The sequence below is a fragment of the Herpailurus yagouaroundi genome, unplaced genomic scaffold (genome assembly GCF_014898765.1).
Source record: "Herpailurus yagouaroundi ecotype Mexico unplaced genomic scaffold, PumYag 208, whole genome shotgun sequence".
Taxonomy (NCBI): Eukaryota; Metazoa; Chordata; class Mammalia; order Carnivora; family Felidae; genus Herpailurus; species Herpailurus yagouaroundi.
Window position 1 is genome coordinate 10247648 of NW_024412439.1, and position 26918 is coordinate 10274565.

Genomic DNA, 26918 nt, shown 5'->3' on the forward strand with positions numbered 1-26918 from the left:
AAATTATTTCTGTATAATATTTCATAATTCATCCTCGGAGCAGCGGTCAGGCAGTAGAGGCAGGAAAGTGAGGCCAGCCGAGGCTAGTGCTGACAGCCCAGAATGAACTGACCCCGGAGAGAAGGCCCCGCGTGGCTGGGAGGAAAGGAGGAAGTCAAAGCCCGACACCCGGAACACTGACAGACGTCCGTGGCCCCCGACCTGCTCTGGGGACACCGCTCTGCACAGAGGCGTCTGCCGTGTATACTGTGATAACACAGCTCTCTTCAGCCAGGGGACAGGCGGCATCTGGGATATGTTTGGGTTAAGTGCAGTCTGCAAGGCTGGTCCGGCCATAAAACGTCGGCCAAAGCCAATTCGGACTCCGGAGTTCAAATATTTGGGATATAAGGTGGGGTAACAGAGCCCCCGGTGAAATAAAACAGGTGCCATTAGGGACTGGAAGGCTCCCAGAACTAAGGCAGAGGCAGGAAATTCTGCGCAACAGTCAGGCCATCTGAGAAGCATGCTTATTTCGAGATCTTATCTAGACCGTGAGCACAGCACAGTGAGCCTGATACGCAGTCATCTGCACCTCCGTCCGGGGAGCACTAATGCTTCAGAAGAGCTGAAACCACCTTGGATTTCTCTGCTGGCTTGATGAGCCCAGACTCTTCAAAGTCCTTCTCTACCATCACGGGTTTGGTTTTTTGGGTTTTTTTTGTTGTTGTTCTTTTTGTTTTTGTTTTTGCCCCATACGTTATTTACTGAGGCAGTTTTATCTTAAAACCACAAAAATGTAAAGCAGCTTACAACTCCAGAGGAATCATTTCTCTCTGGAAGAAGCGTCTGGCCATCATTTGGGTTTCAGTTAAACCTAGGCCATAAATATTTGGCCCGAAGCTGCCTTGTAAAGCTCTGCTATAAAGATTATGCAAATGGCAGTTTAGATGAGTATCGAACATGCTCCTTGACGGGAGGTGATCACAGCACAGAGGAAAGTTTTCTCCCCGACGGACAGGGTCGCGGACATCAGGCAAACACACGCTGTGGAGGGGTGGCAACAAAGTACAGGAGGCCCGCTTGAAATCCTCTGGTACAAACTATTCACAAACCTTACAGAAGCTGTACGACAACTTATAAGCCAAACTATGGGATGCTATAAACCATGGAAAACATACTTCTCCGCATACAGAATGAAAACCCCCCATGTACCTTGTTAACCCTTAAAAAGCAGCAGGTTACAAAAATCCTGTTTACAGGGTGATCCTATTTTGTGTGCGGTGTTTATTTTTAATTACATGGTAATCAGGATTACTTCTAGGGAGCAGGGGGCTGGAGGCTGGATTTTTCGGTTTCCTGTATATACCTCTACGTCAAGTTTTTTGTTTTTTTTTTTTTTACAGTGAGCATGCACTATTTTTATAATTTTAAAATACCCACTAAAGATTTTAAAAATAAAACACACGCACACACAAATACATTAAGTAGGGGGGTAAAAAAAAGAGTGGAAAAAGGTGAGTGGGTGGCTCAGTCTGTTGAGCGACTGACTTTGGCTCAGGTCACCATCTCTCAGTTCGTGGGTTCGAGCCCTGCGTTGGGCTCTGTGCTGACAGCTCAGAGCCTGGAGCCTGTTTCGGATTCTGTGTGCCTCTCTCTCTCTCTGCCCCTCCCCTGCTCACACTCTGTCTCTGTCTCTCAAAAAATAAATGAATGTTAAAAAAAAAAAAAAAAAAGTGGAAAAAAACATACCGAACTGTTAAGAGGGGTTGTCTTTGGGGAAATGTTTTTCCTCTCTTCTACTTCCCTGCATTTTGCAAACTTTCTACAATTGTTGATGATTTTATAATGGGAAAAAATCATTTTGAAAACACTTTGGATATACAGAACAGCGTAGATAGCATGCTACTATTTACATTAAAAAAGCTATTTATGTCCATATAGACTCTTACCTCTGGAATGTTACACAAGAAACTGGTAACAGTGACTCTTTAAAGAGAAACTGAGTCAAGCCGGGGGAGGGGGGCAGCCGTGGAGCGAGATTCTCCATTCTCTACCGTAGTGCAACTTGTCAATGTTGTAACGTGTACCTCACATCACCCCTTGTAAAAGGTTTGACTGTTTTAAAAATCAAAACTATTATTAAAAAAATAATATAATTACGTATTCTACCACCTTGCTAAATTTGCTTCGAATACACTGTGTTCACCGAGTTTTACGGGCAATTCTCCTGAAAGGAAAACAACGTTTATTGCTTGTTCTTTGGGAGGGCTGCTACACAAGCCAGCTCTCCTCATGACAGTCTCGCAAGTGGATTTTTCGGGTAGATAAGGAACCGCAGGCCCAGAGGAGCTTGGCGGCCTGCCTGAGGTCACGGAGCAGACCGGTGGCCTCCCGCGGTGAGACCCTGCTGTGTCTGGCCCTGAGGATGGGGCGGAGGCAGAGCCACCAGCCCATGCTTACCTACGGCCTCTCTCACGCTCAAAACGTACATACGGATCGTTGGGACTTTATAAAATTCCGTCACGTGAAGGCAGGCCTTGAATTCCGGGGGAAAGGGCAACCATCGGGCCGTGCGGGTTAAGTATTCGTGTCATTGCAAGGCCAGGTGCGTCTGGGCGCCTCTCCCAACACGGCGCCTTCGGGAGCACCCAGCCTGACGGGACAATGCACCCTGCAGATCCAGCCCCGTTACGCGCCTGCAAATGTCACGGCCGGGGTAAGCCCGGCCTCGCCCTCTGTCACGTCCAAAGCGGGGTGTTGATGTATGAAGCCAGTTCTCTAGGATCCTGGTTGGTTACACCTCCAAACCTCACGAGCCTGAGCAAAGCCGTTGTCTGACGCCCCTCCCCAGCCCAACACTCATGTCCGGCCTCGAGCGTCTCTGCCCTTCTCAATGACTGCCTGGGTCTCCCCTTCCTTCCTCGACCACGACGTGACCTCTCCCCCTGGTTAGTTCTGTCCGCCCCCCCCACACACACACCCGGACTCCATCTCCACGTAGGCCTTCTCTAGCAGAGCCCCTGCCACGCGTGCCCAACAAATAAGGACATTCTGGGAGGTAAAGCCAGTGCCCGTGGCAACAGCCTTAGAAGCCCAGGAAGCAGCTCTCATCACAGGGCCTGGCTGATGACAAGAGGGAGCCAAACCAATCAAGTGGAAAGTTATTTCCTTCCAAATAAGAAAAAACTGTCACCAGAAGGCTTGCAATCTCTACAGACAGATGTCTTGCATAGCTCCTTCTTTATTTTTCCCGTCTGCATCTTCTACGGAACGGAAGGCAGTACGGCCCCAGTTCCCTTCCAGAGTGGCAGAGGGCACGGGCTTCGCCATCTGACACGGTCCCAGTGCCTAACTCGGTTCCCAGCACACAGAGGGCCCTGAGCGTATCTTTCTGAGCGACGATTACATGAATTAACTACATTTTAAATCACTGGAACCTGAAAACGTCATCATTGTAAAAGCCGTAGGAGAGGGCCTGACGGATTCCCAGGAGAGCCCGCACCTCGGCTCGCGGTCGGATGACTTAGCTGAGCCGTCGTGGCCATCTAGCGGCCGAACGCCTACATCGCCGGCCCAGGGGGTTACCGGGGGCTGCGCTTTGGAGATAAAGCGCAGAACTGAAGTTAGGAAGTGACAGCACGCATACCACAGCATAAGAGAGACTTCGAAGCAGGAATGGCACGAGGAACCTAGGGCAGGGCCTTAAGGCCTCGGGAGAGCGGGGCGCAGGGAGCGGCGCGGGAGACGGCCGAGCACAGGGAAAGGGGTGGGACTGGGTCCCGTACTTGTCAAAGTTGACATCCAGCATGCCCGCCTTCTCCTGGCTGACCCGTAACAGCGGTGTGTCCAGCCGCCGAATACAGTCCTTGTCCAGCGTTGACGTCCAGTCTTGGAAAGTCTTTCGAACCAATTCATCGATGGCCTGGACCATCTGCTGGTAGGCGTGCACACTCTCCTCTCCGGTCCCGATGTGGGGCAGGAAGTGGGCACTGGAGAGACACTAAGGGGGGGTGGGGACAACGGGTGGCTGGAGCCCGCAGGCCACCGTCCTCCGAGGCACTGTCGTCCCGCCCGCGGGCCCACACGGGGTGTGGCCTGCGGCGGAGGCCGGCCCCGACCGCCCGGGGCGGGGGGGGGGGGGGGGGGGTAGGCCACACGCACAGGTGACAGGAGGCGGCCAGGGAGTCAGCAGCGCGCAGGGGAAGCACGGGAACTCGGGTCAGGAGAAGTTGGCAAAAAAAGTAAATCACGGGAGGTGAGGACGGAAGAGGTACGACGTTGAAAACCAGTACGGGCCCTTCCTCCCCAAGTCCCTGCTCAGCGACCGTGAAGCGGCCTCTGCTGTCCGCAGGCCGCCTGGTTCTCACCAGAACCAATCACACGATGGCAGATACCTCAAGAGCGTTAGACCTACGTGCCCAAAACTGCCCTTTAGAGGTTGTTGGGTTTTTTCTGGTTCTTCATGCCTGCTGTTCTAGACCAGGCCCTTCAAGGGCCACAGCTGCTCAAGGTCGTATTCCTCCTCTGACGGCCCAGCTTCCCAGATGCTGGGCCGGCTCCTCCTCTCCAGCTTGACAGGAAAATCCTAGCGGGACTCACGTTCCACCCACCACGCCCGCCGTCGCTGTGAATCCCAAGCTCCGGCCTCGTCCTGTCCAGGCCCCGCACCTGCCAGTCCCCTGGCCCACCTCGGCCTCCCACCGTGGAGACGCTCTGGGGAAACTCCCGGGGCGGGTCCCCGGCCAGCACAGGGCACAGTCCCCAACCTCCACTGCCTCACGAGAACGAGTCTGGGGAGAGGCCAGGCACTCACGTTCATGACTCTGTCGATGCGCCGCCGCAGAATCCGCACCCAGTGCGCCTGTCCCGAGAACTGGGCCACGTAGGGCTCTAGGTACGGCCATTTCTTGTTCAGCTCCCGGTTCACGAGGGCCAGCTCGCCATTGAACAGCATGTACAGGTCCACCGCCTTCTTGTCGTAGGTGCGCTTGATGGCCTAAGGAAGAAGGGAGAGAGCCTGAACCCGCGCCCCGGCGGATCCAGGGTCCCCCCCAGGGACTCAAGCTGGAGGACACCTTCTCCCGGGGCCATCTGGAAACTCGGGGAGCAGACGGAAGAAGAGGCTCTGGCGGTGGAGAACAGGGGGGACGTGGGAGGGCACGACTGGAGGTGGCACGGAGTCGGGAAGGATCAGGAAGAACTGAAGGAGGCAGAGGAGAGGCCAGGCGGGGGCGGGGCGGGGGGGGGGGGGCGCGGCACCTCCCGCGACGCGAGCCGGTGGAAGGTGTCCAGCAGTAACACTCCCTGCTCCACATCTCGGACTAACTCGAAGGCGGAGGTGATCAGGTTCTGAGTCATCACCTCCAGGTCCTTGACTCCAGAACGAAACCTGCGCCGTTAGAGAAGCGTGATGAGCATGATAACCGGTGACTGGCAGGCGTCCTCACCTGCCTCAAGGCCACGCCCCGAGTGAGACTCCCCCCGGGCTGATACCGAGGGCCTCCCCGGTGCCAGGCGCGAAGGGCGTCATGTGCCCGACTCCGTTCGTTCCGCAAAGTGATACAGTGAGGTTGGGTTCTACCACTAGGCCCTCTGTTTTAGTGGAGGAAACAGGCTCTCACTGGTTAACGGGGTGTGCCCAGCATCACCTACTGAGGCCCCTCCTCCAGCCCCGCCCCCTGTGCCCCGCCCCACCCCCCTCCTCCCCAGCCCAGGGCAGGGGTGGGATGGGGGGGGGGGGGAAGGAGGCACTCTCACCTGTTGTAGTCTTCGTGCCAGGACGTGTTCTTGACGTCCAGGATGCCCCCGCGGACAGCCCGCAGCATATGGAGGTTTTTGTGAAAGATGTCCTCGATCTCCAGCAAGTTCCGTGTGATCTGGGGCCCCTGGGCCCCAAAGAAGCAGGGAAGGGGACCCTGCTTGCCGTCTTCCCAGCGGGCAAAATGATACTGGCAGTCACAGACCTACAACGAAGTCAGAGAGCGTCAGGCCTCCCTGCTCTTGTTTCTGACCTCGTAGCCCCTGAGCTCTTCGGTTTGGCTCAAGATGTCTAAACACCAGGGAGGACCCACCAGACACAAGGAGCTACTGGGATGAATTGGGGCTGCAGAATGAACTAGAAGACACCCGGGCAGTGATAACAGGCAAGAGTCTAAAAGGACGGGCCAGAGGTGGGACACACAGTTATGCAGAGTCCAAGCAGTAAGCTCCCGGCTCAGCCTCTGCCCTGTCTCCTCGGCCCCTGGCCGGGGTCTGGGGTCCACTGCGCCCGCCCCTCCCTCCCTGACAGTCTGCCCACCTCAATGAGGTCCTTGCAGCGCTGCACAAAGGCATCCACCTGAGCGAATATGCTGGTCTGGTCCAGGACCCAGCCCCGGTTAGAGAACCTAAATCCAGAGAAAGGTGGACCGGATGGAAACGTAGGAAACGGCCTGCGCGCAGCTCCAACTGGGAGTCCTGGGTTTGGGGGGCCTTAGAAATGGGGACCCCAAGAGGCAGTTTTCCTGAGCCCTGAAGGGAGGAGACGCGAGATGAGGAGAAGCAGAGAGGAGGCAAAGCATCTCCGTTCTAGAAGTTTTAGAACTTCAGACTTTCGGGCCAAGAGAGCCAAGAAAGCCAAGAAAGGAGGAGTGAGCCAGGAAGGATTCCCGGGACGAGGGAGAGGAGGAGCCAGGGCTAGGCACTAGAGTATCTGCATCCGGAGAGAACTGGGACCGGGTCTCGGAACCGGAATCCATAGGCTTTAAACATCTGTGCTCAGCGGGAGTGGCAGGGGTGACAGACGGGACCGTGGGGGACGCACAGCGTACTGGGTATGCATCTGCACAGCCTGTAGGTAGTGGTCTTTCCAGGCCTGGCAGCACGAGATGCAGCCCTGGAGGTCCTCCTTGCTGGAAGTGACGTAGCCCTCGAAGATACGGTCCAGGGAGATGGCGTGACAGCACAGGCGGATGATCTCATTGCTCATCTGCGGACGGGCGGACGGGCGGACGGGTGGCCCGAGTGGCACCCGCCCCTTCCCCGCTGCTCCCTGCTGCAGCCCAGCTCACTTCCCGGCTCAGCGCCCTGTCTCGGTCAGCCCAGATGGAACGTGGGTCCCGCTCCTCAAAAGCCGGCGTCCCTTCCCAAACCTGCCTCTCACCCAGTGCCGTGCCCGGCTTTGCAGATGAGAAAACAAGGGCCTTCCCCTCCTGCCCAGCTCAGCCTGGGGGACTGTGCTGCCTGCCTCCCCCGCCACGGAAGCAGGCTGTCCAGCCCAGGCCCCCACCCCCACCCGGAGCCCGCTGGAGCTGAAAGAAGCCACGGGTCTCTGTCCGAACCCCCCACCCCCACCCCCGGGCCGCTCCCCACTGCCTGGAACTGCGGATGCCCCTTCCTCAGCGAATCGGGCCCCTCTCCTAAAGCCCTCCGCCCCACCCCTGCGGAACACGCACCTTTCGGAAGAGGGAGGTCAGTCTCTCCCGAGTGTTGTAGTGGGGAGAGTTGACCCAGATGATGCGGATGAGGCTGATCAACTTGGGGAGCTTACTGGAGATGTCCTTAGGCTGCATGTAGGCCAGCTCCTGGTAGGGCTCCTTCAGGATCGACAGAAACGTCAGGTTTGACTGGGCTTGTTGGAAGCCGTCCTGGCAGGGAAGACCAACGAGGAGTGAGTCCCGTCCGTTGGAAGGAAGCGGCCCGGCGCCAGCACCGTTTGCCCATCTGGAACCCCGCCCTGGCCTGCCTCTCTCAGAGCCTAGCCAGGCATCTCAGGTCTCCGTGGGCCCTCAAGAGCGGACTTCGTACCTGTCCGCTTTCGCTCGTACTTCCCACCGCGGGGCCTTGGTGTCTTTTCTCGTGGGGAGTCCCATCTCTTCCACCAGACTGGGGTTCCCTACGCTCAGGGTTTGTGTCCACTCCCCCAGCGTCTCCGGCTGAATTCAGAACCCCGCACCACTCAATAACTGTTGATCAACTGACCGAACACCCTCACGGTTTCACCCAGTATCCCTCACCGCACTGGTCTCGAGCAGGGTTCGAAACTTTCCCACGTAGCTGTGGCTCAGTTCCCTTAAGACCTAGCTCAAAATCCTGCCCGGGAAGAGAAGGCCTCCGCCTTCTCTGCCTGTATTCCACAGATCACTCTGCCCTTCTGCGTGTCCCCAAAGCTAACAGAATCATCTCGTCATACTTTATTAATTTTTTTTTAATTTTTTTTTTAACGTTTTATTTATTTTTGAGACAGACAGAGACAGAGCATGATCGGGGAAGGGGCAGAGAGAGAGGGAGACACAGAATCAGAAGCAGGCTCCAGGCTCCGAGCCGTCGGCCCAGAGCCCGACGCGGGGCTCGAACTCCCGGACCGCGAGATTGTGACCTGAGCCGAAGTCGGACGCTTAACCGACTGAGCCACCCAGGCGCCCCTTAAATTTATTTTTTAAGTGTTTATCTTGCAATTCTCTTGGCTGAACCCTATGGGTTCCTCTTTGACCCCATGCCATCTAGTGATTCTGTTTTGTGGAAGCCTAATTTTCTGAGCCGGACTGTAGGGGTGGGGTTCATGGAGACAGATTACAGGGGTGGGGCTCGTAGAAGGTACTCAGTGTTTATTTGTCGACTGACTGCAGTCTCCCTAACTAAACCCTAAGCTCCTTGGGACCTTGTGTTTTCCTCCTTGTGTCCTCCCCCGCCAAGTGAAGGTCCAAACACTGGGTGGATCTATCTTTGCTGTCGATGCTTACTGTGGCTCCTTCTCCTTAGCACCTGATATTGTCCCAACCGCTGTCCACTTTCTGCTAAGCCTCTATCCTTTTTTTTTTTTTTTAACGTATATTTATTTTTGAGAGAGTGAGAGAGAGCGAGAGATCGAGAGTGTGAGCAGGGGCGGGGCGGAGAGAGAGGGAGACACAGAACCCGAAGCAGGCTCCGGGCTCTGAGCCGTCAGCACAGAGCCCGACGCGGGGCTCGAACTCATGAATGGCGAGATCATGGCCCGAGCCGAAGTCGGACGCTTCACCGACTGAGCCCCTGCCCCGGGCGCCCCTTAAGCCTCCATCCTCTGGCCCGCTCACCAACCTGGATCTGCTGGGCCAGTTTCATGAAGGGTGCCAAGTAGGACGACTTGGCAAGGTGCAGGATGGACCCGATGTGCTTCACTCCCTCCTTCACCAGCTGTTTACTGATGCCAGACAGGTCCATGCACCGATTGCGCCAGAACTCAACCTCCTCCAAAGGACCTAAATTTTCTCCTATCTCCACAGACTCCTGGGCACTGAGCACCTCCTTTATCTGCCGGGTCCAGTGGATCATGGAGGCTGCCGGGGAGAGCACAAAACCTCTCGCGCGTCTTTAAACTGCTCCCCTGTGTGTCCTTCCCGCGGCCGCCCGCGCAGCCCACCCAACCCAGCTCCTTCCTCGGCCTCTGGGCTGCCCCTCCGCTGTCCCCTCGGCCCCGCAACACACTGGCGATGCCAGCCACTCACTCTCCAGCCGCTGCACCAGATCCTTGTCCTTAACTACCACCTCAGGCTCCATGTTCATGGCCTCTGCGGGAATGTAGAGAACCGTGTGCCCCTCCAGTTTGTAGCGAGTGTCTAAGGAAAGGAAAGGACCGTGGAAGTTCACAGACGGGACGGAGTTTATGCTACCCCAGTTCCAACAGTGGTTGCTATTCCGGGGCCCAGGAAGTATGGGGGATTTCAGGAGAACGGGCAAAAGAAACTACGACTCCTAATTTTTTGACCTCAAGAGGAAAAATGACAGAAGGCAAGAGGGAAACCTCGTTGAGGTAAAATAAGAGATTCTCATAAAATAAGGTCAAAGATCTGGACCGCGTCTTCAACATTCTCTTCTACGATGCATGCGCTCCCCCCAGGAGCCCCGTACCGCCCGCGTTTCCCCTGACCCCACGTGTACTCATGAAATACCCAACTCTACGTTTGAGCGGATCCGGTCAACCGTCGACGGCAGAAAACCGTACCTGTACCGGGAGGCAAATTCTGCACCCTGACCCACGCATTCAGCAAACACACCCAGGCACCGACTCCGTGCCGGGCCGCACAGGTACTCGGGATGAATCTCCCACCCGCCTCGCTCGCCCCTCCCGTCGGTGGGGCACCAGACAGAAACCAGGCACGGGAGGTTTTCTGCTCACCTGTCAGGCAGGCCAAGAATCTGTGCAAATGAGAAGCAAAATGATTTCGAATACTCTCAGGCCAGGTTGCGTTTGCAAAGATCTGAGGGGCAAAGACGCCACTGAGCAGCCGAAGCAGGGCCGGGATGTAGGAACCACGCACCGTCCCAAACTGCACGGTGGCCTCGAAGTTCTCTGGAGTGATGGGAACCGGCGCTTGGCGTATGAAGTAGACAATCTGGTTCTGCGTCTGCGTGGAAGACAGTAGGTCAGAGATCAGCGTCCAGACCCCAGCATGGTACCCAACAGAATCTGAGGCACCAATCACGAAGGCCTGGCTGAGGTCTCGGTCACGTTCGCTTAGGGCATCCTGGCTCATCTCCAAATGTGTCACGGTGTGCTTCCTGTGTCTTTCAGGGGACGTAACAGAGTCCACACCCAGAACCACAGGGAGGAAATGCAGAGAGCACGTCTTGAAGGGAGGGAGGGACTGTGTATTCTGCCCAACTTGGTCCCGGAACCTAGTACAGTTGACTGGGACACATTAGATGCTCCGTAAATGTTGCACAGATGGATAGAATGAAAGGGATAGAATGGGGGAAGCACTTGTAGGTATAGGGAAAGCGGGAAGGAGAGGAATGGAATTAACAGGCAATTGACTTGGGTGTTTCCATTTCAGTTGCATAAACTCCTCCCCCGATTTTCCATTTACCCCTCAACTTGGTTAATGGTGAGTTTGTGTGGCTGTTGTTGCCCATATCCAGAAACGTACAGCTTCCGTGTAGTTAAAACTTCACAATTTTCGAGTTCCTGACTTCCCTACATGCTCAGAAAGGCCATTCCTCCCTAAGATCAGATCTGCCTTTCGTGTGGGCGTGCATTTGACTACTCTTTACAGTTTAGTTCATTCCAAAAACTGAAAATGAAGCACAGAGAAGAAATTAATAACCATCCATCTTCCCACTGCCCAGAATTAAATTTTGGCATTTGGGGTCTTTTTTTTTTTTTTTTTTAAACCTTAACACTATTATTTTTCTTAAAATGATATATATATATGTAATACCATGTGATTTCCCTCCTGTGTAGTATTCAAGAAATAAAACGAGCAAAGGGGGAAAGGAGAAAGAGGAGCAAACCAAGAACCAGACTCTTGGGGTGCCTGGCTGGCTCAGCTGGCTTTTGTGTGCTGTATTACTGGTGTGTATGTGTTAAGATTAGTGAGTGTGTGTGGTATATTGTGCAGTACGTGTGTGGTGCACATTGGCGTGATTCTAGGATATGTGTGGTTTGCCTGTGTGTGTGGTGTAAGTGTGGTATGTATGAGTGAGAGTGCATGCAACTCTTGATCTTGGGGTTGTGAGTTCGAGCCCCACGTTGGATGTAGAGAGTATTAGAATAAATAAATAAACTTAAAAAAGAGAGAGAGAAAAGAAACAGACTTTAAACTATAGGGAAGAAACTGATACTTTCCAGAGGGGAGGTGGGCGGGAAGATGGGTGTAAGGGGTGACAGGAATTAAGGAGAGCACTTGCTATGCTGAGCACAGGGCAATTAAAATAAAAACTTTTTATTTATTTATTTATTTATTTATTTTTTTTTTTTTTTTTGAGAGACAGAGAGCGAGCAGGGGAGCGGCAGAGAGAGAGACACTTAGAATCCAAAGCAGGCTCCAGGCTCTGAGCCATCAGCACAGAGCCCGATGTGGGGCTTGAACTCACAAGCTGTGAGATCATGACCTGAGCCGAAGTCGGAGGCTTAAGTGACTGAGCCACCCAGGCACCCCGAAATAAAAACTTTTTAAAAGGCAGGGGAAGAGCCCCTGGCTGGCTCAGTCAATAGAGCATGTGACTCTTGGACCTGGGGTTGTGAGTTTGAGCTCCATCTGGGGCATAGAGATCACTTAAAAATATCTTTGGGGTGCCTGGGTGGCTCAGTCAGTTGAGCATCCGACTTCGGCTCGGGTCACGATCTCGCAGTTTGTGAGTTCGAGCCCCACGTCGGACTCTGTGCTGACAGCTGGGAGCCTGGAGCCTGTTTCCGATTCTGTGTCTCCCTCTCTCTCTGCCCCTCCCCTGCTCACACTCTGTCTCTCTCTCACAAATAAACATTAAAAATTTTTTAATAACATAAAATAAAATATCTTTGAGGCACCTGGGTGGCTTGGTCAGTTAAGCATCTGGCTCTTGATTTTGGTTCAGGTGATGATCTCAAGGTTCATGGGATCGAGCCCTGCGTTGGGCTCTGCATTGACAGTGCTGAACCTGCTTGGGAGTCTCTCTCTCTCCCTCTCTCTCTCTCTCTCTGCCCCTCCCTCGCCCCCCTCAAAATAAATAAATAAATAAAAATTAAATAAATAAAGACATAAAATCTTTTGGCACCTGGGTGGCTGTCAGTTGAATGTCAAGAGTTGGATGCTTAACCAACTAAGCCACCCAGGCACCCCTAGTATTAATTTTTATTTAAATGAATTGAACGTTCCTAGATTCTTTATTCCTGAGTTCTTTATTTGGTTCATTTCTTTCTTTTCTTTTTTTTTTTTTTTTAAGATTTTATTTTTGAGTAATCTCTACACCCAACATGGGGCTCAAACTCATGACCCCAGATCAAGAGTCTCACACTCCACTGAGTGAGCCAGCCAGGAGCCCCTATTTGGTTCATTTCTTAATGGAATAGATTTCCACTGATGATAAATATATATTTTTTTAAGTAGGGTTCTTTCAAGATTGCAAATGACCACCTCTTTGTTGCCATTGTATTTGACCATCTCGGCTGGGTATAATACCCTTGGGGCACACTGTCCTTCCGAGAGAACTCTGAGTGTGTTCTTCCTGGTGATCAGAGAAGTGGGCAACCAGCCTAATGTTTCCTCGTGGCAGACTATTTGTTTTTTGGCGAGGGCTAAGTCATTTTTTCCCAAATTTCTGTGTTTTAAATAATTCCAACTCATAGAGAAATTGCAAGAAAAATCCAATGAACAGCACACCCTCCATCTAGATTCATTATTGTCAACATCTGTGCTTGAGGGAACCCTCTTGCTCGCTCCCTCTCCCAGCTGAGCCATTTGAGAGTTAGCAGTAGACATCGTGATAGGGCGCCCTTAAATACTTTGGCATATAGCTCTGAAAAAGGATATTCTCCAACACATCCAACACCACAATTATCACACACTCAGAAGACTGAACTTCATACAATACTTGATATAATACACAATCCATATTCAATTTTCCCCAGTGGTCCAAATAACGTCACATACGGCTGTTCTTTGCCACCCAGGATCCAATCCAGGATCACACACAGCCGTGTCTCCTCAGTTTCCTTGCATTCCACACGGTTCTCCGGTCTTTTCCTTTTTTTTCTTTTTCTTTTTCTTTTTAGTTTATTTACTTATTTTGAGAGAGAGTGCAGATGGGGAAGGGGCAGAGAGAGAGAGAGAGAGGGAGAGAATACCAAGCAGGCTCCGTGCCACCAGCGCAGAGCCCAACGTGGGGCTCAAACTCACGAACCGTGAGACCATGATCTGAGCCGACCTGAGCCACCCAGGCGCCCCCCCACCACCACCCCTGTCTTTTTCTTTCTTCCATGGCATTGATCTTTCTAACAGTCCAGGCCAGTTGTTTTCCAAAATGTCCCTTAACTTGTATTTATCTGATTGTTTCCTCAGTATTAGATGCAGGTTAAATCTTCTTGGCAGGAATACCACATAGGCGATGTTCCCAAAGAATTAATTCCCTTGGAGTTCAGTAGCTTACCTAAGATGTGTGTTGACATTAAACATTGTGTAACAAATTTTGTGGAAGAAAAGCTTGCTCTGCCAATTCCCAGATTCAGTTCCTTCTGCAGGTCAAGGAAATTCTTTTGTGTTTTATCTTTAAATTTCTATTGTCTCATTCGTTGGCACTCTATATTAGATCACCTGTCTTACTAACTTTCCTTTAATCGTGTCGTCATTGGCTTTCTCTTCCTCGTGCACTATGATGATCTCGAGCCTCTCTTCCCTGGCAACTCGGGTCTGCAGCGATCGCTCGTCAGTCCCTCGCTGTTTCTAACCTACTGGGTTTTGTCACATGCTGCTATGTTCATTTCCTAAAATTTGCAATCTCCGTTTTATGTATTTCCCATGTTGCATCATTTCACCTCCCAGCTTTTTAAAAATTGAATTCATGCTCTTGTTAGGTTTGTTCCTAGCACAAATTCTGTTGTGAGGAATTTCCTTCTGCTTGGCTCTTTTCCTCCTGTGTCTGCTTTGTTCCATTTGTGTCCCCTGGATGTAACATGCCTGCGGTTGCCACGCAATTCCTCTCCACCTTCCACATGCGTGAGCAGTTTCTGTGACCCCGTCGTTTCTGCTCTAACAGACTGTGGGTGACTCCTTGATGTCCTGCTGGGAGAGCCGTGTTTCTTTTCCCCCTCCAAGTGAAAGGATCGCGTATTTTATGTTTTATTCCCTCTTCGCCAGCCTAAGAGGATAGCACGAGGGGATGGGCGAGTGGTTCAGGCGAGTGGTTCAAAAGAACGTAAAATCTCTGAGAAAATACCTGGGCGCTTTCTTCCTTTTCAGGTTTTGTTACACGTCCTGAGGGTCCCATCTTGCTGGGGGTCCACCATTCCCCTGGGAAGAACATTTCTGTCACTCAGAGCACAGACCTTTCATTGGTCCCCACTTCATCAAGTCTCTTAGATTATGTTTCTTTCCTTCTTTACTCTTCGGTGTTGTTTTTTTTTTTTTTTTTTCTGGTTTTACCTTTTGCTCCTTTTATCAAGAATAATAATTCTTTAAAAAAAATTTTTTTTAATGTTTATTTATTTTTGAAAGAGAGAGACAGAGCATGAGAGTGGGGAGACACAGAATCCGAACCAGGCTCCAGGCTCTGAGCTGTCAGCACAGAGCCCGACACAGGGCTTGAGCTCACAAGCTTGTGAGACCATGACCTGAGTCAAAGTCAGGCGCTTAAGCAACGGAGCCAACCAGGCACCCCAAGAGTAATAATTCTTTAAGGAAATTCAATTGGCCATCTTGACTCAGAAGCATACAACTAAGGCTGTAATCTCGTTTAGAATGTATTTCAGCATACCAAATAAATTTTCTCTTTCTTGAGGCATAATTGACAAATAAAAATGTATAGACTTAGGGTATACAACCTGATGCTTTGATACATGCATACACTGTGAAATGATCACCATAATCAACCAAATGAATATACCCACTATCTCGTTAGGTACCATTTTTTTCTTTTTCTTCTCGTGTGCATGTGTGTGTGCAGTGAGAACACTGAAGACGTACCCTCTTAGCAAACTGCAGGTGCACACACGATAACTGTGGTTACCATGCTGTCTAATAGACCTCCAGAACCATTCACCTTGCATAAATGAAACTGTACCCTTTCCCTCCAGTTGTATTGAGATATAACTGACCGATAACACTGTTAGTTTAATGGGTACAACATGATTTGATATATGTAAAGTGATGATCACAGTAAGTTGAGTTAGCATCCATCACCTCACGCGCTTACAATTCTTTCCGTCTCATCTTGAGAACTTTTTAAGATCTACTCCCTTAGCAACTTTCAAATACATGCTATTGCTAACGATAGTCACCGTGTTGTACATTATATCACCAGAACTGATTTCTCTTAAGACTGGAGGTTTGTATCTTTTGACCACCTTCAACCATTTCCCCTACCTGCCCACCCCCTCACTCTAGCAACCGCCAATCTGTTCTGTTTCTGTGAGTTTGGGGTTTTTCCCCCCTAGATTCCACACATGAGTGAGATCATACAGTATTTATGTTCCTCTGACTTATTTCAGCATAATGCCCTCAAGTTCCATCCAGGATATTGCAAGTAGCAAGATTCTCTTTTCTTTCTGTTTGTCACTTTTTTAGGAGAAAAAAACTGAGAATCAGAGATCATCTCCACGCACTGTCGGTGTGGAGCCTGATGCGGGGCTCAGTGCCATGAACCACAAGATCATGACCTGAGCCTAAATCAAGAGCCCGCTGCTTGACCAACTGAGCCACCCAGGCGCCCCGGGCTTCTTTTCTTTCTCACTGCTGAATACTGTTCCATCGTGTGTACATGGAACTTTCTTTATCCATTCATCCATCGGTGGACACCTAGGCTGCTCCCATAGCTTGGCTACTGTAAATAATGCTGCAACGAACGTGGGGTACAGGTATGTTTTTGAGATAGCGATTGCATTTCCTTTGGATGGATACCCACAACTGGATTGCCAGATCATCGGGTAGTTCTGCTTTTAATTTTCTGAGGAACGTCCATCCCATTCTCCAGAGCGACTGCACCAACTTACATTCCCACTAACAGTGCACGAGGGTTCCCTCTCCTGCACATCTTCACCAACGTTTGTTGTCTCTTGGGAGTCTATTTGACGATGGCCATTCTGACAAGTGTCAGGTGGTATCTGATACCTCGCTGCGATTTTCACTTGCATTTCTCCCATTGATGATATGGAGGCACCTTTTCAAACACCCGTTGGCCATTTGTAGGTCTTCTTTGGAAAAATGTCTCTTCAATCCCTCTGCTCATTTTTTGATCAGGCTGTTCTTTTTGCTATTGGATTGTAGGAGTTCTTTATATACTTTGGATATTAACCTTTTATCAGATAGACGATTTACACGAATTTTCTCCCAATCCTTAGGTTTGCCTTTTCGTTTTGTTGATGGAAGAAGCTTTGCTGTGCAGAAGCTTTTGGATGTGATGTAGTCCCGTGTGTGTATTTTTGCTTTGTGGCCTCTGCTTTTGATCTCCTTGTGCCCTCTGACCAACATCTGCCTGTTTCCCCCTGCTCTCCCCAGCTGATTAGATTTTTAATGGAAAATTTTTCTATGTTTCCCAATTCTATTCACCGAAGGATCTGTTCTTCCCCACAGATTTTAAATGCAATTTTTAGAGAAAATGCTTACATATATGCATCTGTACTTGGTGTCTTTAATGTTGCATATCAATGTATATTCCTGTCCCAGTACAGCTCTGTTGTAATTACTTCAGTTTAATTAGAAGAGATTTTCGTATTCACAACTCTCCTACATTACTTTCCTTCTTCATGCATATTTCTGGGTATATATTTTTTAATGTTTATTTTTGAGAGACAGACAGAACGTGAGCGGGGGGAGGGGCAGAGAGAGGGAGACACAGAATCCCAAACGGGCTCCAGGCTCCGAGCTGTCAGCACAGAGCCCAACGCGGGGCTCGAGCTCATGATCCAGGAGAGCACGACCTGAGCTGAAGTCGGATGCCCAACCGACTGAGCCACCCAGGCGTCCCGACTGGATAGATTTTTAAATCTTCACGTAAGGGGTTTAGGGACTTTGGCACTGTGATGGGAGTTGCATTAAAATGGCACATTTCTTTTTAGATAAAGGATCTTTATAATATTAAGATTCCCACCCAGAAACAGGATATGGCTATTCAGTCAAATCTTCTCTCATGGTTTCATGGCCTGCAACAAACTTGCTTTCTTTCATATAAATCCTACACATTTTTGGCAAACTCTTCTTCCTTTTACGAATGAGATTTTTTTTTTTTTTCCATGATGTTTTGTAGCTGCCTGACGCCAACGTACAGGAAAAAGCCGCAAGCTATTTTTGCTTTTGTTTGATCTGGAACATTTCCCAAACTGTGTCACGGCGCACGGCCATGTTCACCTCCATTATCGTTATCGTTTTGTGTACGTGCTGCCAATAAAAGCAAAGCAAAGGCCTTTCTCTTTTCCAACACTTTATTTCAAAGGCTTCGAACATATAGAAAAGTTACAAGAGGTTTACAACAATGGCCTATATACCCACTGCCCAGATTCCACCACTAACGTTCTACTCTAACCGTCTTTTAACCGTCTCCCTACCCGTGGCTTACCCCTCGCCCGTGTGTCTTCCACACGGTTGAAAGCGTTCTCTCTCTAATCCACGAAAGGCTGCGCTAGTTCCCTCCAGGAGGGAGGCCAAATTCTCCAGCATAAACACAAGGCCCTCCGCGAAGTGACCCCAGCCCGCCTTTTCAGGATCGCCTCCCACAGCTCTTTTCTTGCCCATAAAGCGTTCTCTGCCGACACAGCTCTCACCCGGACGCGATGAAATCGGACTTACCTTTCTTTTCCAGCTCGAATGTCACCTCTGTCGCCAGGCCTTGCCAGCATCCCACTGGCTGTACGGTCCCCATAAAGTTCCTATTAAGCTCTGCCCGTGCATCCTAACACATTGTGAATAGTTTCTATACGTCTGTCTCCCCCACCAGACCACGAGATCGCCGAAAGCAAAACCCTGCCTCATGCCTCTGTATTCCACCGTCAAGCGGACCCACCACGAGGCTCAACACACCTTGGGCACAGGAGGTAAGACTCAGATGATGGAGGGACGCAAACCCTCAGCTCCCTGGCCGACCACCTCGGGGTCCGGGAGAGCCGAGCACCCACCTGTACAGGCATGCCCAGCTCCAGCGTCAGCCCCACACAGGGGTCGATGAAGATGGTGACGATGGGTTCCGAAGGGTCCCGGGCAAAGTGTTCCAGGACGGCATCGTGCTGCGCTGTCCATTCCGCACCCGCCAGTCCTGTCAGCACGGCTCGGGACAGGAAAAGGGGCTTCTACGGGAGGGGAGCAGAGGGCCGAAGCAGGTACAGCCGTCAGGAGGCGTCCTTTCCCCCATTCACAAGCGCACGTGGGGACATAGGACATGAGGCGAGAAGCCTGACGGGTCCAGGATGGTGAAGGGAAGGCTGCCGATAAGCTGAATGACGGGTTTCAAGCTTCTGAAGAAAGCAGACAGTGAGATTCCCTTGCTTCGACGAGTGAAACTAGAACGGACCACAGAGGAAAACGGGGGACACGATCTTCCCAAGATATCTCCTTTACGCCTGTGGTTGCAAAGACACCTCGCCCAGCGATCCTCGACCTCGGAGTAACACTCAATCAAGGGACCCTGTAGGATATGAGCCTAAAGCGGGCAATCAGGCTCCAAGATGATGAGCTGGAAAAAGGAGAAGGGTGCAGCCTGCCCGGGACGCTGAACGGGAGACGGCAAGGCAAAGCCAACTGGCAGGGGCGCCTGGGCAGCTCAGTCGGTTAAGTGTCTGACTCTTGATTTCGGCTCAGTTCATCATCTTATGGTTTGTGGGTTCGAGCCCCAAGTCAGGCTCCACCCTGTCTCTGTCTCTCCCTTTTTCTTTGCCCCTCCTATAGTGAGTGCATTCTCTGTCTCTCTCTCTCTCTCTTTCAAAGTAAATAAACTTAAAAAAAAAAAAAAAAAAGCAAACTAGCCTTAGCAGAGAGGGAGAACGAAGGGGAAGAGACAAGACTGGGAAACACCAAAGAACGCACGAGTTAGACAGCAAAAAAATTATAAGTGGTGACTAGAAAAAAAAAAAAAAAACTCTATGGGGCGCCTGGGTGGCGCAGTCGGTTAAGCGTCCGACTTCAGCCAGGTCACGATCTCACGGTCCGTGAGTTCGAGCCCCACGTCAGGCTCTGGGCTGATGGCTCAGAGCCTGGAGCCTGTTTCTAATTCTGTGTCTCCCTCTCTCTCTGCCCCTTCCCCGTTCATGCTCTGTCTCTCTCTGTCCCAAAAATAAATAAATGTTGAAAAAAAAAATTTTTTTTTTTAAAAGAAAAAAAAAACTCTGGAGAACTCCTCTAAATAATTAAAGGAACCGGAAGACATGAGCACAAACACGAGGAGTCACCCTGTCCTTCTCCCAGTGCTCCTGGAAGATGAGAAGGAATCTCCTTCACCTGAAGTTTCCAAGTCGAGAAAACTTCATGCTCTAAAATGTCTCCCATGTAGAGCCAAGGGTGGACCAACGAGGAAAACGCAACCACCCCAGGAAATAAACGGACGCAAACGGACGTGTCGTGTCGCAAAAAGAGAAACTGAAAATATGAAAAAACCGTTCAGTGTCACTTGAAATCAAAGAAGTACAAATAAAAATAGCACGGATATAGCACACAGTGCTCGGCTGCTAACACCCGGGCCCGGAGAGTTCTTGTTCTTGGCACGAAGCCACAGCGAGCACAGCTGGGCCTTACGCGGTGAGCCTGTCCCGGTTTGATTCAAGGCGGGGGAGACAAGGGGCGGGGCACCTGGGTGGCTCAGTCGGTTGAGCATCTGACGTCAGCTCAGGTCACGATCTCATAGTTCACGAGTTCAAGCCCCGCGTCGGGCTCTGTGCTGACAGCTCGGAGCCTGAAGCCTGCTTCGGAACCTGTGTCTCCCTCGCTCTCTCCCACCCTCTGTCCCTCTCTCTCTGATAAACAAACACTGAAAAATAAAAATTAAAGACATTTGAAAAATCAACAAACAAAAACAGGTGGGGACACAAGGAAGGGAAAGTGAAGAGCCCTGTCCCTCGCGCAAAGCCCTGTCCCTCTGGAGGGGTGCGGGGCACGGAGAACTTTCTCGTGACTCAGCGAGCTGGATCTGTGGCAAGCAGGCTCCCAGTGGAGAGGGAGTAGACGCCAGCGACAGACTGGAGAGAACTCCTCGTCCTCCATTTTACAGCTAACCCTCGGACTGACTGGCTCCCGGGGAGGAAGAGTTGGCTCAGGGAAATCCCTAACTTACCACATCCGCCTCAGGCTCCGGCAATTCTTTCTGTGCCTCGGGCTCCTCCGATGTTGGCTCTGGGAAGAACAAAAATTCAAAAATGAGGGCGTTCCATGGGGCGCCTGGGTGGCTCGGTCGGTTAAGCGGCCGACTTCGGCTCAGGTCATGATCTCACATCCGTGAGTTCGAGCCCCGTGTCGGGCTCTGGGCTGACAGCTCAGAGCCTGGAGCCTGTTTCAGATTCTGTGTCTCCCTCTCTCTGATCCTCTCCCGTTCGTGCTCTGTCTCTCTCTGTCTCAAAAATAAACGTTAAAAAAAAAAATTTCAGGGGCGCCTGGGTGGCGCAGTCGGTTAAGCGTCCGACTTCAGCCAGGTCACGATCTCGCGGTCCGGGAGTTCGAGCCCCGCGTCGGGCTCTGGGCTGATGGCTCAGAGCCTGGAGCCTGTTTCCAATTCTGTGTCTCCCTCTCTCTCTGCCCCTCGCCCGTTCATGCTCTGTCTCTCTCTGTCCCAAAAATAAATAAACGTTGAAAAAAAAAATTTCAAAAATGAGGGGGTTCCTTAAACATAGTCACCACGCCGCCCAGCACTTCCATCCCCAGGTATATCCCCAAGAGAACGAAGCGGGGACTCGAACAGATGCCTGCACATCCACGGTCACGGCAACACTACTCACGACAGCCAAAAGGTGGAAACAACTCAAGTGCCCATCAACGAGTGGCCAGATAAACAAAATTGCGGTAGAATATTGTTCGGCCATAAAAAAGGATCGGAGGTGGGGCGCCTGGGCGGCTCGGTCGGTTAAGCGTCCGACTTCGGCTCAGCTCATGATCTCACAGGTCGTGGGTTCGAGCCCCGCATTGGGCTCTGTGCTGACAGCTCGGAGCCCGGAACCTGCTTCGGATTCTGTGTCTCCCTCTCTCTCTGCCCCTCCCCTATGCACGCTCTGTCTCTCTCTCTCTCTCAAAAATAAACAAACATTAAAAATCGGAGGTGGGGGGGGCGCCTGGGTGGCACAGTCGGTTAAGCGTCCGACTTCGGCTCAGGTCATGATCTCACGGTCTGTGGGTTCGAGCCCCGCGTCGGGCTCTGTGCCGACAGCTCAGAGCCCGGAGCCTGCTTCCGATTCTGTGTCTCCCTCTCGCTCTGCCCCTCCCCTGCTCATGCTCTGTGTCTGTCTGTCTCTCAGTAATAAATAAGTGTTAAAAAAATCTTTTTTAATTAATAAAGAAAGAAAAAGCTGACAAGGGCAGGAGTAGAGGAGTGGAGGGAGGCAGGGGAATGAAGGCCAAGCAGCACTAAGATTATTCTAGGCCTTCAGCTTCTGGCCTTCCATTGCTTTCCCCACAGGCAGAGGCTGGGGCCCACGGAAACCGGCCCCGCTCAGTTGGCGCACTCCTTTCTGCCGCACCCACTCTGGACGCCGAGAATACCCAGGAGGGTGAGTTTCTACCTCCTGATCTGCTGCTCACACAAGGGACGCGTAAAGCCGGTGGGTTTCCCGCCTGCCATGGGCCGAAAGGAGGAAGAAGCAAATGAGACGGAGCCAAAAGACTTTGGGGAACAGGACACTCCGACTTCAGAAAGGAAACCCAAGAGGGGAGACTGAGGCACAGAAGCCAAGAAAGAAAATCGCGAAAAAGATGGGGCAGACGGTTCCAGGAGCTTGGCGGTGGTGAGACGGGTAACCAAGAAATCTAATGCCCTTCGAGAAAACTGAAGGCCTTCAAGATGCCAGATGGAACCAAGGCTAAGGGGAGGAAGACTGAGGCAACCTCAAGGGTAAGTGGGGGGTGGGGGGCGCCTGGTGGCTCAGTCAGTTAAGCATCTGGCTCTCGATTTCGGCTCAGGTCATGATCTCACGGGTTTGTAGGACGGAGCCCCACATAGAGCTCTGTGCTGACAGCAGGGAGCCCGCTTGGGATTCTCTCTCTGCCTCTCACCCGCTCATGATTGCACGCATGCACTCTCCAAGTGGAGGAATAAACTCAAAGAAGAAAAAAAAAAAACATTGCTTAAAGAGTATATTGGTTTTGTCTCCTACAACACAATTTATATATATAAAATCCAAGTCATGAGATAGGATACCGGTATATGATGTTCATGGCTACGTGCAGTAAAAATGTAACTAGCAAGCTTGAGGGGGCGCCTGGGTGGCTCGGTCAGTTAAGTGGCTGACTTCCGTTCAGGTCATGATCTGGCGGACCGGGAGCTCGAGCCCCGGGTCGGGCTCTGTGCTGACAGCTCGGGGCCTGGAGCCTGCTTCCGATTCTGTCTCCTTCTCTCTGTCTCCCTCTCTCAAAAATAAACAAACATTAAAAAAATTTTGATTTTTTTTAAAAAGCAAGCTTGAGGATGATAAACACCAACTCAGGATAACGGTGGCATCTGGAGATAGAGAGAAGAGCTGGGGGAGATGTGGCAATTGGAAGGACTCACTGCCACAATGTGGTCGTCATTGGGTGATGGGTACATGGGGGTCCATTCTGTTATTCCCTATACTTTGCCTGACTTGCCTGAAATACAGGTCTATAGTCTCTTATCCAAAACCTTGGGGTCGCGTAGGCTTCAGAATGTACAATTGTCAACGGAGTATGACACACGATCCCCCTCCCCCCCCACCGCCTCCGGCAGACTCTCGACCAACACGCCACAATCTAACTCTTAAAGTCAGTAGCACCGCAGGAAAACATTCGAAAATACACACTAAGTGCTTACATTGACCGTAAGCACTCTCGGGCCAGTCTGGTTTATATATTACCACCAAATAAGTTTGGATGCCAAACTCTGTGGGAAAAAACTGGTTAGCCCTTAAAGTTTTTTGTTTGTTTTTTTTTTAATTACAAATATGGGGGAGCCCGGGTGGCTCAGCTAAGCGTCCAATTTCAGCCCAGGTCATGATCTCACCGTTCCCAGGTTTGAGCCCCTTGTCGGGCTCTGTGCTGACAGCTCAGAGCCTGGAGCCTGCTTCGGGTTCTGTGTCGGATTCTGTGTCTCCCTATCTCTCCGCTACTCCCCCGCTCATGCTCTGTCTCTCTCAAAAATAAAAAGAAACATTAAAAAAAATTTCTTAACATAAAAAAATTAAACACACACATACATACATAATTAAAATTACAATATGGGGGCAGCTGGGTGACTCAGTGGGTTAAGCACCCAACTCTTGATCTCAGCTCAGATCTTGATCTCACAGACACGGGATGGAGTCCCGTGTCCGTAGGAGTCCCAATCGAGTACTTGCTCGGCTCGGAGCCTGCTTGGGATTCTCTCTCCCTCTCTCTCTCTCTCTCTGCCCCTTCCTTGGTTGCACACACACGCACAACTGCTCTCTCAAAATAAACAAATGAACAAATAAAACTACAAATATGGGATTATAAACCTGTCCTCCTTTTCTTAATGGGAATTGAGGAACGCCTAAGGAAGCAAAGGTTGTCAACAGAGACCTCCAAAAGGTGTTTGCCCACTTACCCACCTTTACCAATGTGTGTTTTGGGCCCTTTATCCCTGCATCTGCCATAACAAAACAGCACGGGGGGCGCTTGGGTGGCTCAGTCGGTTAGGCATCCGACTTCAGCTCAGGTCATGATTTCGCGGTCCGTGAGTTCGAGCCCCACGTCCAGCTCTGTGCTGACAGCTCAGAGCCTGGAGCCTGTTTCAGATTCTGTGTCTCCCTCTCCCTCTGACCCTCCCCCGTTCATGCTCTGTCTCTGTGTCAAAAATAAACATTAAAAAAAAAAAAACAGCACAGACTGGGTGGCTTCTAAACAGCAGAAACTTCTCTCTCCCATTTCTGAAGGCTGCAAGTCCTAAACCAGGATGCACCATGGGCACCGAGACCCTTCCTCTGGGTCACAGACTTCTCACCGTGTCCTCACATGGAGGACTGAGGCAAGGGATCTCTCTGGAACCACCTTCCCAAGGCACTTATCCCATCCATGATGGTCCCACCCTCCATGATGGTCCCACCCTCCTGATCTGATCAGAGCACCTCCCAAAGCCCCTACCCGCTAATCACATCACATGGGGGCGTTAAGATTTCAACGTATGAATTGGGGGAGGGAGGGGGACAAAACATTCAGACCATGGCCAGCCCCTCTGTCTCCAGCAGGGACAGACCTCAATCCCCTCCCCAGCTCCGAAGAGTACAGGGATCACCGTGGGTGTCAGGGATGCTGTGGAGGTCCCCATCTCCTCTGAACCTCTGCTGGGTCAGCTGGAAAGCTCCCCACCAAAGGACAAAAAGGCTTAGAGCTAAGGGAGTCATAGATTCTTTGTATTGGATGGTCAAGGCTTTCACTGAGACTCTCCTTCCCTTCTCACACTGAAGGAGTCTCCGGGTTGAACCTCGCTGCGCCTCCTGCTCCCTCCACATCCCTGGTCCAGGCGCCCAGCCTCCAGGAGCTAGTTCCATTTTTAATGCTTCTGGGAGAACTCAGAACAAAACATTTTGCTGGTCTCTAACCTCTGGATCCTAGGTATCCTGTGAACCCTGGACCTCTCTCCCACACCCATGCTTAACCACTGTTCATATGAAAAGAGGATTCTATTTCTGTCCTTCTTGAGAGGCTGCTTGCAGTGGGAAAATGTGGGGGCTATACTTAGTTCACAGTCCAATCTACACCGGCCAGAGCTCCAAGGCACGGCCCAGCGACAGCAACTGCTACCAAAAAAAACCTTCCAACCCACAGGAGAGGCATCCCTGAGATCAAAGCCGCAGGAGGCAGCCTCTTTAAACTCTCTGCTCCCTCAATCTAGACATGGGGCTTCTTTTTGTGTGTGTGGCCCTGAACCTGACCCTCCTGAGTCTACCAAGGCTCCGCCAAAATGAAGGCAGAGACGCAAGAGCCTTGAACAGATGGGAGAAAGCAGCGCTCAGACTGAGGATTCAAAGGGCGGCGAAGCAGGCTGAGTCTCCATGGTGATGGGCTTAATGGAAGAAAAACATTATTTGTTTTGCCACCCAGGGTGAAGATGGGAAAAAGGAAGAGATCAAACCCTCCTCGGTGTGGTCGGAGCAACCTGGAACACTGGAAGTGAGGAAGAAGAAGAGGCTAGGAGAAAGACCCGACCGGCTGGGGTGGGGCGGGGGGGGGGGGGGGGGGGGGGGGGGGGGGGGGCCCCCTACCGGGGGGGGGGAAAGAACAGGACAAGGCTGGCCAAGAGGAAAACACAGAGACAGGAGCCCAGCATCAGGCCTGACGCTCCACTCAACCCCCCCCCACAACCCTCAGACCCTCTTTGAAGACACACATTCTGCCTCCGAGCTCCTCCCCAGCATATACCCACCAAGCTCCTCCTTGAAGGAATCGGACTCCGGCTGGGGAGGCAGGGCAGTGTCCCCAGGCTTCGAGGCCAGGGTGGCCTCGGAGGCTCTTTGGCGGGCACCACGGCTGGCGCTTCCCTGGCCACTCCGTCTCTGCTTCTCTTCTTTGCTGGACATGGCGTGGGCAACACCTGCGGACACACGGGTAGCTGGGGGTCCGCAACCGGATCCACGCCTCCCAGCCCGTCCCCCCTCCGTACACGCGGTCCCTTTTGAATTCACAAACTGAGACCCCCCCCTCCCCATATCATACTCATATCTGGGGATACCTCACCCTGCTCCATCAACCACCCAGGCGTGGTCACACACACCTTCAGCCACTTTACCCTCCGGGCCATGGGTGGAGAGAAGGCCCCGGGAGGGGAAGGCCGTCCCCCCATCCCTTGTCATGATATCAAGTCACCCAAGCAAACCAAGATGATTCTCCTCCAACCCTCCTTTCCTCCTGCGATACCCCCAGCAAGGGGGGGGGGGGGGGGAGGACGTGCAAAATTCTCCTCCTACCCACGCTAAAATGTGCCACCCCCTTAAACAAAGAAACGCAGTATTTGCGGGTCGCCTGGGTGGTTCAGTGGGTTAAGCATCCAACTCAGGTCATGATCTCCCGTGAGCGAGTTCAAGCCCCGAGTCGGGCTCCGTGCTGACAGCAAGGAGCCTGCTTGAGATTCTCCATCTCCCTCTCTCTCTCTGCCCCTCCCTTGCTCACGTGCTGTCTCTCAAAACATATAAAAGAGAAACAGTATTTGCAACACATCTCTTTAGGTTTTCATTGCTGGGGGGGTAGGAACTCCGTTTTGTGGGTGCTGAAAAGATCTCTTCGCATAGTTGACTGAGGAACCCTGAACTAGGCCACAGTGAAGCCCAACCTCATTTGACTCCTAAGGCCGAAAACAGACTGGCAGAAGGAAGGAGAAAAGTCACCCGACACGGAATTTCCAATCGTGTGGGGGGG

General features: G+C 51.6%; 1 protein-coding gene across 1 annotated transcript in view; it reads right to left on the reverse strand.

Annotated features, from left to right (window-relative positions):
- Window positions 1-26106, reverse strand: part of DNAH2 (dynein axonemal heavy chain 2) — a 101596-nt gene extending 75490 nt beyond the window's left edge. The window contains exons 1-11 of the mRNA XM_040452939.1: window positions 25930-26106; window positions 20662-20720; window positions 18518-18688; window positions 10115-10343; window positions 9444-9554; window positions 9037-9275; window positions 7416-7607; window positions 5740-5945; window positions 5242-5371; window positions 4796-4978; window positions 3768-3982 (exon numbers count right to left, since the gene is read on the reverse strand). Of these exons, the coding sequence (XP_040308873.1) occupies window positions 3768-3982; window positions 4796-4978; window positions 5242-5371; window positions 5740-5945; window positions 7416-7607; window positions 9037-9275; window positions 9444-9554; window positions 10115-10343; window positions 18518-18688; window positions 20662-20720; window positions 25930-26083 (1889 nt within the window). The 5' untranslated portion in view covers window positions 26084-26106. The remainder of the gene's footprint in view (window positions 1-3767; window positions 3983-4795; window positions 4979-5241; window positions 5372-5739; window positions 5946-7415; window positions 7608-9036; window positions 9276-9443; window positions 9555-10114; window positions 10344-18517; window positions 18689-20661; window positions 20721-25929) is intronic.
- Between the last annotated feature and the right edge of the window lie 812 nt (window positions 26107-26918).